The 12,065-nt window shown below is 41.3% G+C and overlaps 1 protein-coding gene across 2 annotated transcripts in view; it reads right to left on the reverse strand.

Moving 5' to 3' along the window:
- The window catches only part of DUS3L (dihydrouridine synthase 3 like), a 40,853-nt gene that overhangs the window by 14,179 nt on the left and 14,609 nt on the right, over positions 1 to 12,065 (reverse strand). For both annotated transcript variants that reach the window (XM_068238562.1, XM_068238561.1), the window contains exons 5-10: positions 7,518 to 7,559; positions 6,844 to 6,996; positions 2,904 to 3,020; positions 2,713 to 2,778; positions 1,613 to 1,723; positions 106 to 202 (exon numbers count right to left, since the gene is read on the reverse strand). In XM_068238562.1, coding sequence (XP_068094663.1) covers positions 106 to 202; positions 1,613 to 1,723; positions 2,713 to 2,778; positions 2,904 to 3,020; positions 6,844 to 6,996; positions 7,518 to 7,559 — 586 coding nt within the window. The remainder of the gene's footprint in view (positions 1 to 105; positions 203 to 1,612; positions 1,724 to 2,712; positions 2,779 to 2,903; positions 3,021 to 6,843; positions 6,997 to 7,517; positions 7,560 to 12,065) is intronic.

Consider the following 12,065-nt stretch of genomic DNA (forward strand, 5'->3'; position numbering starts at 1 on the left):
TGAACTAGAGCTTTAAACCTAATAATATATATATATAAAAGAAACATTAAAAAGATGACTATTTCCAATAAAAAAAAACAAAAAACCCACATTCTTGGTACTTACCAAATAAAGGAATTGGGTCAGCTATTTTGGCACACTGACTAATATATTCCCAGTCTGCGAGTTTGGTGTAGCGCTGCTCTCGTGATCTGCCATGGAGCTAGAATGAAACAGGAAGCAACCAATTTAATTACCGTATGTGCATCAATTTTGACCACAAGTTCGGAGGCTGTATGTGGCCTTTAAAGAGACACTGAAGCAAAAAAAAAATGATGATATAATGAATTGGTAGTGTAGTACGGATAATTACTAGAATTTTACTACCAAAGAAAATATTCTAATATTTTAAATTTTCAGTTATATAGTGTTTTTATAACATTGCATCATTCTCTAATATTTGCAGTTTAGACACTACTCAGCATTCTAAATGGGTTCAAAAGTTCACTAGCCTGCTCTGGAAAATCTTCCCTGCAGAGGGAAAAAAAGATGCATTGTCTTTTACGCCTATTCTACACGATACAATTCTTTGTACGATGAGATTACGATTCTATTTACGATCCGATTAAATCCGACATGCCTGATCGGGATTCGGTTCGATTCAATTCGATTTGCCATTGTTTTGCAATGGCAAATCGAATTGAATCCCGATTGGACATGTCGGATTTAATCAGATCATAAATAGAATCGTAATCGAATCGTACAAAGAATCGTATTGTGTAGATAGGGCTTTAAAGCTTAATATCTCAATTGTCTGGCAGAGTTCTCTGCGACTGAAAGTTGTGGAGCTCAATGGCTAATTTGCATAGCTAACTGGAGTTTCTTAGCTCTTACTTTACTGGAAACAATATTAGACTTGTGTCTCTGCTGCTAATGTTTTATTTCTTAGCTGTACTACACATACAAATCATTAGATCATAATTTTTTTTCCGCTTCAGTGTCTCTTTAAGTTAAAGGGAATGTCCAAGCAAAATAAACATTTTTTTATTTTGCTTGAACCTTCCCTTTAAAATGGAATAGCACTCTACAGACCATGCTTTTTGTCTACTAATGGGAGTGATGCACACATAAGGCAAACGCCTAAAAACTTAAAAAACAAAACAAAAAATGCTGGGTCATTCTCAGAAGGCATGCAAAAATACATCAATAGTGAAGCTGTGGATGGGCACACCTCTGTTTAAGGTTGGGTGCTTGATATTGTGACCTAGGCAGGTGTCACTTAGCAAAGTCTTTCTCCAATATATCAGCACACCAAGTTCATTGGGAACACGCTCTTTATTGAGCCATCAGTATTCACAAACAAGCAGCCAATTGTTTCGGGGGCCTTGCAGGGTCCCCATTTATCAAGGTGAGGCCCCCAAAACAATTATCGGCTACTTGTTTGTGAATACTAATGGCTCAATAAAGAGCGAGTTCCCAACGAAATTGGTGTGCTGATATAATGCAAAAATACATGTCTATCGTTTAAATGAAAACTTAGGCGCTAGGTCTGACCAGGGGCATGCTGGGAGTGATGTCATCAGATGAGGCCAGCTTTGTGGAAGCGGACACGCTGTACGATATGGGAACTCACTGTGATTAGAGAAACGCCCCATTCCTTCAGGTCTGGAATAAGCTTATGGGCTAGACTGACTTTCTCCTGCACTCCGGTCCTGATCTTCACCGTCACCGGAACATCCAGGACCTGCCAGACGATCGTTATAATAAAAGGTTATTATTATTCCAATTAAACATATTTTGCAGATTCAATTTCTCAACACTTCAGTGGAGCTCACAATCTGATGCAGTCATACTACCTACAGACAGTACTAGTTTAGGGATCAAAACTGCCAGATCTACCGGCCCAGATCAAATCTTCATAAAGGTGGCCACTAACAATACAATTTGCTGAACGATCATTTACGAATGATTCTTCGCATCGGTCGGAAATAATTGTTTGGGACCACTAATGGACCAAAGTCTCCTAACCTCCTAAAATCTCTCGCTGTTCTTTAACCAATGGGAACCTCTTAAAGGACAACTGAAGTGAGAAGAATATGGAGGCTGCCAGTTATCTCCTTTTAAAAACTACACCAGTTTCCTGGCAGCCCTGCTGACCTATTTGGCTGCAATATAGTGTCTAAATCACACAAGATACAAGCATGCAGCTAATCTTGTCAAATCTGACACTAATGTCAAAAATACCCCATGTGCTGCATGCTTGTTCAAGGGCTATGGCAAAAAGTATTAGAGGCAGAGGATCAGCAGGACAGCCAGGCAACTGGTATTGTTTAAAAAAGAATAAATATGGCAGCCTCCATATTCCTCTCACTTCAGTTGACCTTTAATAAAAAAAAGAATCCACATACTTACCTAAGGAGAGGGAAGGCTCTGGGTCCTAATGACCCTTCCCTCTCCTCTCCCGGTGCCCACGGTGCAGCGCTGGCTCTCCCGTTTAAATCCCCCGCCGTGGGGGACTTCGGAAGTCTTCGGGAGCCTAGTCCTACCAAAGACAGGCGGCTCCATACTGCGCGCAAGTGCATGAGAGAGGTCGCTCAGGCGTGTGCAGTATGGAGTGGCCCATCAAGACTTTCCGTTGTCACCGTCGCCGTGCGGAGCGAGCAGTATTTGACCAATTTAGTCAAATACTGCTCCCTACTGAAAAATATATTCCCAATTCTCTCCCGCACTTACCGAGCTCATTCCTCTGACGATATCTTCAAATTTCCCAGGTCTGCTCATCAGTCCACAACCCCCACCCTGGAAGACAAAGAAAAGCATTCAGAAGTGGCACCAAAGCAAGAAATCTTGTCCCGTTATGAGAATCCTCATCCAGCTCCTCTCTGTACAGGAACATGTATTGGGCCAAGAAATAACTCACCTACCTTGTTATACACTAAATCTATGGGGCATCCCACATTGATGTCCACAAAGTCCACGTCTATAGATCCGCTCAGCAGCTCTGCACATCTGGTCATGGTGTCAGGGAAAGGGCCCTCTATCTGCAATGAGAAGGTATGATCCCATATAAGACTCAGCGATGGATATTGGTTTATAGTTCACCCTCCCAGATCAATAAAGGTGAATAGGGGAGATATACCATTATTCATGCAATTTTCTTTTTGACATAGTTATTCCATAGAAAGTCCCTCAGTAAATGTCAGTCACATGACCCAGAGAGCTGTGCACAAAGTATGGAATGCCAGCACAGTGGGGCGTCTCTTGCTCTGTATAAGGCCCTCCCCTGACCCCTCCCACCAGCCCTCTATAGAAGGGGGCCGGCTTTCGTACAGGAAGTCAACTAAAAATAATAATAATAAATAAAAAAACACAAATAAGGATTTTACCAAAAACCTTGGGCATTGTAAATTTTCAAATAATAAACTTTTAAAAAGAACGAGACTGAAACTAGGGCTTTCTTATAAATAATATTTATTAAGCATAAGGTATTCCCCATTGTGCTTCTATCAAATATCTTACTAATATTATAAATGGGAAAGTTTGCATGTTTGTTAATCACGCAACAATGGCTGAACGGATTTGAATGAAATTTGGCACACACATAGCACATTACCTGGAATAAAGTATAGGATACTTTTTATTCCCATAACCAAAAAGTGGACGGAGACAAATACAAATTTCACTGGGAAATGTAAACAACAGCCATTCTTACACTGTTAATGGCAGGATTCTCACACTTTGCACAGTTGGTCACTGGGTGACTGGGATTAATATTCAGAAAAGTGGGTGGAGCCTACAAAAGCCAATCAAAATTCACCTATTGATTTTCAACGGGAATATTTAATTGCTGCTATTCTTGCATCGTTAATGGCACAAACCTCAAACCTGCTACAGTTGGTCATTGGGTGACTGGGGTTCAAATTCAGAAAAAGGGGTGGAGCCACAGCCAATTTGTTTCATTTCAATGCAAATTATTGATGCCAAAGACAACAAAGCTCACAAACTAGGTCAATGAGTAATTGAGTGTTAGGGTTAGAAAAAGGGGCGGAGCCAACACCAGCCATATACATACCCGGGCAACGCCGGGCCGTCAGCTAGTATAGAATATTCATGGCACTAACTGTACCTCAGCAGAGATCAATCTTTGTCCCCATCACAGTGTAATATAATAAATGCAGCCTAGTGCCAATTTGGAGGATAACAATTAACCCGCCAGTATAATACAAATCTGTTGTTATGATGTACTAACTCTTCAAAACAGTCAAACATTTAAAGGGTACCTGAAGTGAAACCTGAAAGGTATATGGAGGCCGCCATACTTTGTTTTCTTTTAATCAATACCAGTTGCCTGGCAGCCCTGCTGATCTATTTGGCTGCTGTAGTGTCTGAATCGCACACCTGAAACAAGCATGCAGCTAATACAGTCAGAGCACCCTAATCTAATCACGGTCTATGGGTATAAGTATTAGAGGGAGAGGATCAACAGGACTGCCAGGCAATATGCATTGTTTAAAGAAAATAAATATGGCAGCCCCCAAGCCCTCTTTATTCCTCTCACTTCAGCTGTGCGTTAAGATATATATCACAGCGCCAGTCCAAATCCATGTGTAGAATACATTCAGTCAGGAAAAGCAGTGTACTCTGTGCTCTCCTGCGTTTCATATGCTCGACACATCACACAGTGATAAACACCAAACAACATCCTTGTATCCTTGCTCATTTCTTAAAGGATACCTGAAGTGACATGTGACATGATGAGATAGACATGTGTATGTACAGTGCCTAGCACACAAATAACTATGCTGTGTTCCTTTTTTTCTTTATCTGTCTGAAAGAGTTAAATATCAGGTATATAAGTGGCTGACTCAGACAGGAAGTGACTACAGTGTGACCCTCACTGCTAAGAAATTCCAACTATAAAACACTTTCCTAGCAGAAAATGGCTTCTGAGAGCAAGCAAGAGATAAAAAGGGGAATTTCTTATCAGTGAGGGGGTCACACTGTAGTCACTTCCTGTCAGAGTCAGGACTGAGTCAGCCACTTACATACCTGATATTTAACTCTTTCAGACAGAGAAAGAAAAAAAGGATCAGGTATGTAAGTGGCTGACTCAGTCCTGACTCTGACAGGAAGTGACTACAGTGTGACCCCATCACTGATAAGAAATTCCCCTTTTTATCTCTTGCTTGCTCTCAGAAGCCATTTTCTGCTAGGAAAGTGTTTTATAGTTGGAATTTCTTAGCAGTGAGGGTCACACTGTAGTCACTTCCTGTCTGAGTCAGCCACTTATATACCTGATATTTAACTCTTTCAGACAGATAAAAGAAAAAAAGGAACACAGCATAGTTATTTGTGTGCTAGGCACTGTACATACACATGTCTATCCCATCATGTCATTTCGGGTATCCTTTAACATATATTGGGTAAAACTTATACATAAAAAAAATGTACTGTAGATTTACTCTGCAATAAAATGCACAATAATTTACTTTTTTCCTATGTTGCGGTCACATACAGGTGGGTTTTTTAGTGGTTTTGGGTCACCACGAACTGTTTGGTTACTCTGTCACATACAGTCGGAAGTAAAAATCTGAGAGGTTTTTGACTAGTCCATCTTCTCATGAGGGATTCCCAGACTATTCTTCATCATGAAGAGCACTTACTGATCAGCTGTTGCTCAGCCCAACAGCGTACAAGCTGGGAGGCTGGCCCGCAGCTTTATATAAATACTGTCCCGGAAGTGCTTTTGTAAACAATAAAGGAAATCCTGAGAATCCCAAATGAGGAGATGAACTAGCCCAAAATCTGTCAATTTTTTACTCTCTATTATAACAGACAGGGACAATGGAAAAAAAGTTAATTTACAGAGCATTTTAAGCTGGGAGAAATACGCATCTAAGGGTAAGCACACACGTCCAATTTTGGTTAGCCAATTCTAACACTTCCATACAGTGTGAGGGCCAACAGAGTTTGAATACTGTTAGCAGATTGGGTAGGTAAGCTTTTATATTACATGGAGGTGGTAAAATTGGCCAATCCTAATTGGATGTGTGTATGCACCCTTACATGGAGGAGAACATGTGTTTTAAATTATTCAATTTTTCATGATAGTGGTCCTTTAACCACTTTTTCCACCACTACAGTATATCTACATCCTCTGTGAGTTCATCTAAGCCACGAGGACAGAGATTTAAGTCTTGTAGCTGAAGCACAGCTGTGCACGATTGCGCTTGCTCCTGTGCACAACTCTAGCACTATCTGATGCAGCACTAATTGGTAAAAGGGAATATATGTACCCTGAGCCAATAAGATTGATTTTTACCATTAAAAAAAAACAAAAAAAACTTATTTTCTTAATACATAGTGAAAAATACACATTTTAGCATTATTTAATAAATATCCACAGCATAAACTGTGACAATCTAAGTTTTGTAATAAACGGTAGAAATGGCCAAACAAAATTTGTGGTTTTTATCTACAGTAGCACTTTTTATTTTTAAACTGTAATCAGTAAAACTAAGAAATAATGTGTTTTTTTTCCAATGTTTTCCTCTTTTCCCATTAAAATACATAGGAAGCAAAATTGTTTGAGGGAAAAAAATGGCATACAATAAAAGTCTAGTTTGTCTTGAAAAAAAAACACATTTCATTTAGGCGTCATAAGTAGGGATAAAGTTATTGCTGATTAAATAAGGACATACCTAAACTGTCAAAACTGCTCTGGTCCATTAGGGGGAAACAAGGTCTGGATGCAAAGTGGTTAAATTATACTGTATAAAATGTATAGCAAAAAAGGGTCTCTAAACTGAGGCTAAAAAACTCCAAAACAAAACAAACTATGGATGTTTTAAAGAGACGGCATACCTGAACTCCGAAGAGATCCTCTGTGTGGTGCCGCTTCATCAGAGCCCATTCGGAGGGGTGACCTTTGAGGATGTTGGTGCACATGGCCATCTCCCCACATGTAATATCTGCTCCGAAACGCTTGCATATCCTTCTGTATGGCAGATTCCCGCACTGACGGTGAACACAGAGCAGAGAGTGGTCAGGGGTCATGGCCAATGTCAGCGGCAACCAGTAAAGTGGACCTGAACTCTTGCACAGGACAGAAGGAAAACAGCGAGAAATGCACCCTGTATGTATTTAGAGAGTTTAGCGTGTCCAATTCCCCCTCATCCGTGACTAATCACAAATGTAAATTGATCCCTCAGCTGTGTCAGCTTGCTGCCTTGCCAGAGCAAATACAGGCGGTTAACCCTATGTCTGCTTCCATGAAAGCAAGAAGTAGACACACTGCAGATTAAATGTTTTTCTTTAAAGGTTATTATGCTGTTGCTTATCTAGTGCAGAGAGGAAGTTCTGAGTTCAGGTGCACTTTAAGATTTCCTTTAAAGGATTCAGACATAAGTTTGTGTTAAAACTACAACTCTACACCCCACCACCATGTTATTAAAACAAGCACATGCATTCAAGATGAAGCGATGTGTAGATGACATACTACGCAAAACTTTGTAAAAAATGTACCTTTAGCTACTTACTGTGGTTAATGGTGCAAGGTATAGTTTATTTCGGAAATCAATCTAAATAAAAAGAGAGCAGTGAATAAGTTAAAGGGTAATATGACAACATTACAGAATTATAAGATAACCGACCGCGGCAGGAGGAAGAGGTGAGAATTCCTAAACAGAAGCAGGGCTGTGGAGACGGTCCAAAAATCCACCGACTCCGACTCCTCAGTTTAGGATTCCACCGACTCCGACTCCTCGACTCCTTGACTACTACTCCTCTAATTTGCATATTACAATTTTGTTGATTAACAGTATGTAACATGAAATTCGTCTCCTAACTGCCAACGCTTAGGAATTTTACAAGACAACTGAAGTGAGAAGGATATGTAGACTACTATATTTATTCCCTTTAGACTAAAACTAGTCCTTGGTAAGAGTACTTGTAAAAGGTACAAACCAGAACAAAGAACATCTATCAGGCCCTAGGCAATGTAACTGTGGGTACATGTAAGAGTGATGTGCAGGTACTCTGCAGGGGAATGAGGAGATTCTTCCTCTATTACACATTCTTCATGCACAATCTGAACAAGGTTTATGGGTGACAGACAACACCTCTGTGTTCAATGTGCACAGCATTCTCAGTGGATTCCCTGCAGCTCTGTGGGGAGTGCATATGTAGAGTATAGTACTACTGTGTAACAGCTTCCTCCAGCCGCCTTCAGGATAATCAGTCCCTCGTTGACGTCCTCCACCACCTGGATCTTCTGCTATGAGTCCAGGTACTTGAGCCAGTCGGGCGTAGTGCGCATGCACACACTCTGCCGCCAGGAGCATACTACACCTGTGCAGCACTATTGCGCAGGTGCAGAATGTTCCTGGCTGTGGGAGCGGCATGCGGCCGGACAGCGCTGACTGGCTGAATTACCAGGACTCATAGCAGAAGATCCGGGTGGTGGAGGACAGCGAGGGACCGATTAGCCTGAAGGGGGCTGGAGGAAGCCCCAGGTATGTATAAAACTTTACTTTTCATCTGTCTCAGGTACCCTTTAATTTGTAGTCACCAAACCAAATTTTAACAACATATCAAATTATTTGATTTCATCAGCAAAGGGAGTGCATACATTTGCATAAATCAGCATCAGTGCAGAATTATTTCCATCTCATTGACCATCTCTATTAGTGACACGGCTACACATCAGGCTTTATTCTTACAGCATAGATGTTATTTAGTATATATAAGAGATTCCTGCGTACACATCATATATACAGTCACAATCAGATATGTATATCTGACCTTAAAAATACGGGGACTGCTTTATTGAAGCAGCACAAGTAACTAATTTTGATTGGTTTATTTCATTTTTGTGGACTAAGCCCAGCTATTACTGTATATATACTGTATATATACATTATTTTTAATGACTATTATCTGAGAAATAGAACATTTTATCATATTTTCTATTTTAATTACAGTAACAAATTAATTAGGAGCCGGAGTCGGAGTCGGTGCATTTTTTCCCGACTTCGACTCCAGGCACCCAAAATTGCCCGACTCCACGACTCCGACTCCACAGCCCTGAACAGAAGAATACTGGCCGCAAATAAACCACAATACATTCCAACGTTTCTCTACTGAATTCAAAAGTATAGTTCAAGTGGATCCGAGATGAACTTTTACTCATTGCATAAAACTTTTTGTTTTTGTTTTAATACTCTAATTCCCTATAAACTAAAAAAGCCCCGTCCACAGTTTTTCAGAGAGCCTTGGCAGTAGCAAGGGCTCATGGGAGCTTAGTCTGGGCAGGAGGAGGGGGAGGTATTACTAGCCAGAGATTTCAGAGGCATAGGGGAGGAGGAGGGGGGATTAGGTTTTTTTGCTCAAGATGCAGATAAGCCTGCCTCTGTGTAATGTATACAAACAACATGGCTGCTGTCGTATCACAGGAAGAAATAATCATATTCTATTAAAGCTGTTTGCAGCTAGATTTGCTGTGTAAACTTTAGATAAGATATATAGACAAGTTACTCGTTATAGTTCATCTCGGATCCGCTTTACCTGGGGCTTCCACTGGCCCCCTGCAGACATCTTGTCCCCGCACCAGGACAAAATGATCTTCCGGTCCCCGCCATCGCCAGCTTACTTCCTGGTTTTTGCAACTTTAATGTCACAGGCCACTGCGACATACAAAAGTCGCAAAAACCAGGAAGTAAGCTGGCGGCGGCGGGGACCGGAAGATCATTTTGTCCTGGCGCGGGCACAAGATGTCTGCAGGGGGCCAGTGGAAGCCAGAGGTAAGTTGAGCTCTTTTTTTTTTCTCTTTTTTCAACCTTTACAGTTGTCCTTTAAAGGGTACCGGAGACGGGGGAGGGAGAGAAAAAAAATATATTCATACCTGGGGCTTCCCTCCAGCACCCTCCAGGCTAATCGCTCCCTCGCCATCCTCCAGCGCCACCTGCATTATCCGCTACTGGCCCTGGAAAGTCTGGCAGGCGCAGTCTGGTCACACACTCACACACACACACACACTCCCGGCAACGTCCCGGGCTGCACAGGGGCAGCAGAGGAGCAAGATGGGGCAGGATGGTAGTGGACGACGGCGAGGAGGCATTCAGCCTAGAGGAAGCCCAACATATGCATATTTTTTCTCCCTCTCTGTCTCAGGTTTACTTTAACAATATGTGTATAATAAAACCAAACTCTTAAAAGGAACCCAAGGTGGAAGACATATGGAGGCTGCATATTTATTTCCTTATAAACCATTCCAGTTACCAGGCAGTCCTGCTGATCTCTCTGGCTGCAGTGGTGTCTGAATCACACACCTGAAAGAAGTGCGCAGGTAATCCAGTCAGACTTGAGTCAGAAACATCTGATCTGCATGCTTGTTCAGGGCCTATGGGCAAAAGTATTAGAGGCAGATGATGATGAGGACTGCCAGGCAATGTGCATTGTTTAATGCCATTACCTCCACGCACCCCATTGAGTCCTTGTGACTGAGATTTTTTGGCATGCCTGATCGATCCTTTTCACAGATTAGAACTGGAAACTGAACAAAACGATCAATTGGGTGGTGATGTTGCAGGATCGATATCTGTCAGATTCGATCATTATGATTAACCAGTTCCCCTCCCGCAAGAGCGTGCAAGAGGAATCGGTGCGGGAGACTTGGGCGCAGGATACAGCCGGTATATGGCTGATCCTGCTGCTGCACAAGTCCCGGCGATGTTAAATACTATTCCCCCTCCAGGCGGCCATGGATGGTGGGGAATGAAATAATTCGGCTTTTGCTGGAAGCCAAATTATTGAGTTTTAAAAGTAACTTCAGCTCAGTCTTCTGACAGCGCCGAAGATACTCCCTGTGCGCCTAAGTCTCCTGCGCTGGATTCACTGTGTTCGCCCGCAAGACGAGTATCTACATCCTTGAAAATCTCGCCTAAGCTACCAGGGGCGCAGATACTCGTCCCTCTGTTTGTGCGGCCGCCGCGTACATGGCCCCCGCGGTTGGCCACAGGTTGGTGATTAGGAACATTCCTAAACCCAATCTAGGTGTTTAAATTGAAATGATTGCTGCTGCATTTCTTTGAAAAAAATTACAGTCACTATCATTTCCTGTTGGTGGAGCACAGCTTGCGCTGCATTTTAACCAGACAGGGAAATGTGTGGGGACATCTAGTGGCCAAAAAGAATATTACAATAAAAAAAATTAAATGTACATTTCCTATCCGTATAACAAGCCCCTTAATTTATTATGCTTCGTCCCTGCCCTCCTATAACAGAATAGTTAAAAAAAAAAAAAAGTTCTGGAATTTAAAAGACAATACATAAATTGTTGAGTTAAGGACTTAGCTTTTAAAATATGTATGCTATGAGGGTGTACTACTGTTATTTTTTGCAAATAAGTGCTTACATTATTGTTAGAGTACCCGAAATCATATAATGGGAAAAATACACCTTTATTTCCAAATCGAATATTGTCGCCATACACTGTAGTGTGGACATAATTTAAAAAGGTGTAATAACCAGGACAAATGGGCAAATAAAAATTTGTGGGTTTTAATTACAGTAGTATGTATGTAGTAGTATAATGGCCGAAAACTGAGAAGTAATGAATTTTTTCAATTTTTTTTTCTTGTTATTCTACTTAAAATGCATTTAGAATAAAATAGTTCTTAGCAAGAAGTACCAATAAAAGAAAGCCTAATTGGTAGTGAAAAAAAAACCCCATAGATATAGATTACATATATAGATTATTTCGGGTGTAATAATTAATGATAATGTTATTGGTGAATGAATGGACACAGCACTGAAATGTGTGTAGTAAGGTGCACCCTGCCACTACATACAAGGACATTTAGAAGGCAATAAAGGGAGACTAAGGAGAACAGAGGTGCAGTGGGCATGAGGACTGCTGCCTACACACACCTGCTCTGTCCGTTTGTAGAAATTACGTCACCTCGGGTGTCCTTTAATTAAAAAGAAAGAAAAATAACTTATCAGGTCAGGGGAACAATTTTGAGAGCCCGCCCCTGCAGAAGTATGGTGGCAGATACACCCCCAGTATTAACAGCGCAGGGAGCATT

Source organism: Hyperolius riggenbachi, chromosome 5 (genome assembly GCF_040937935.1).
Source record: "Hyperolius riggenbachi isolate aHypRig1 chromosome 5, aHypRig1.pri, whole genome shotgun sequence".
Classification (NCBI taxonomy): domain Eukaryota; kingdom Metazoa; phylum Chordata; class Amphibia; order Anura; family Hyperoliidae; genus Hyperolius; species Hyperolius riggenbachi.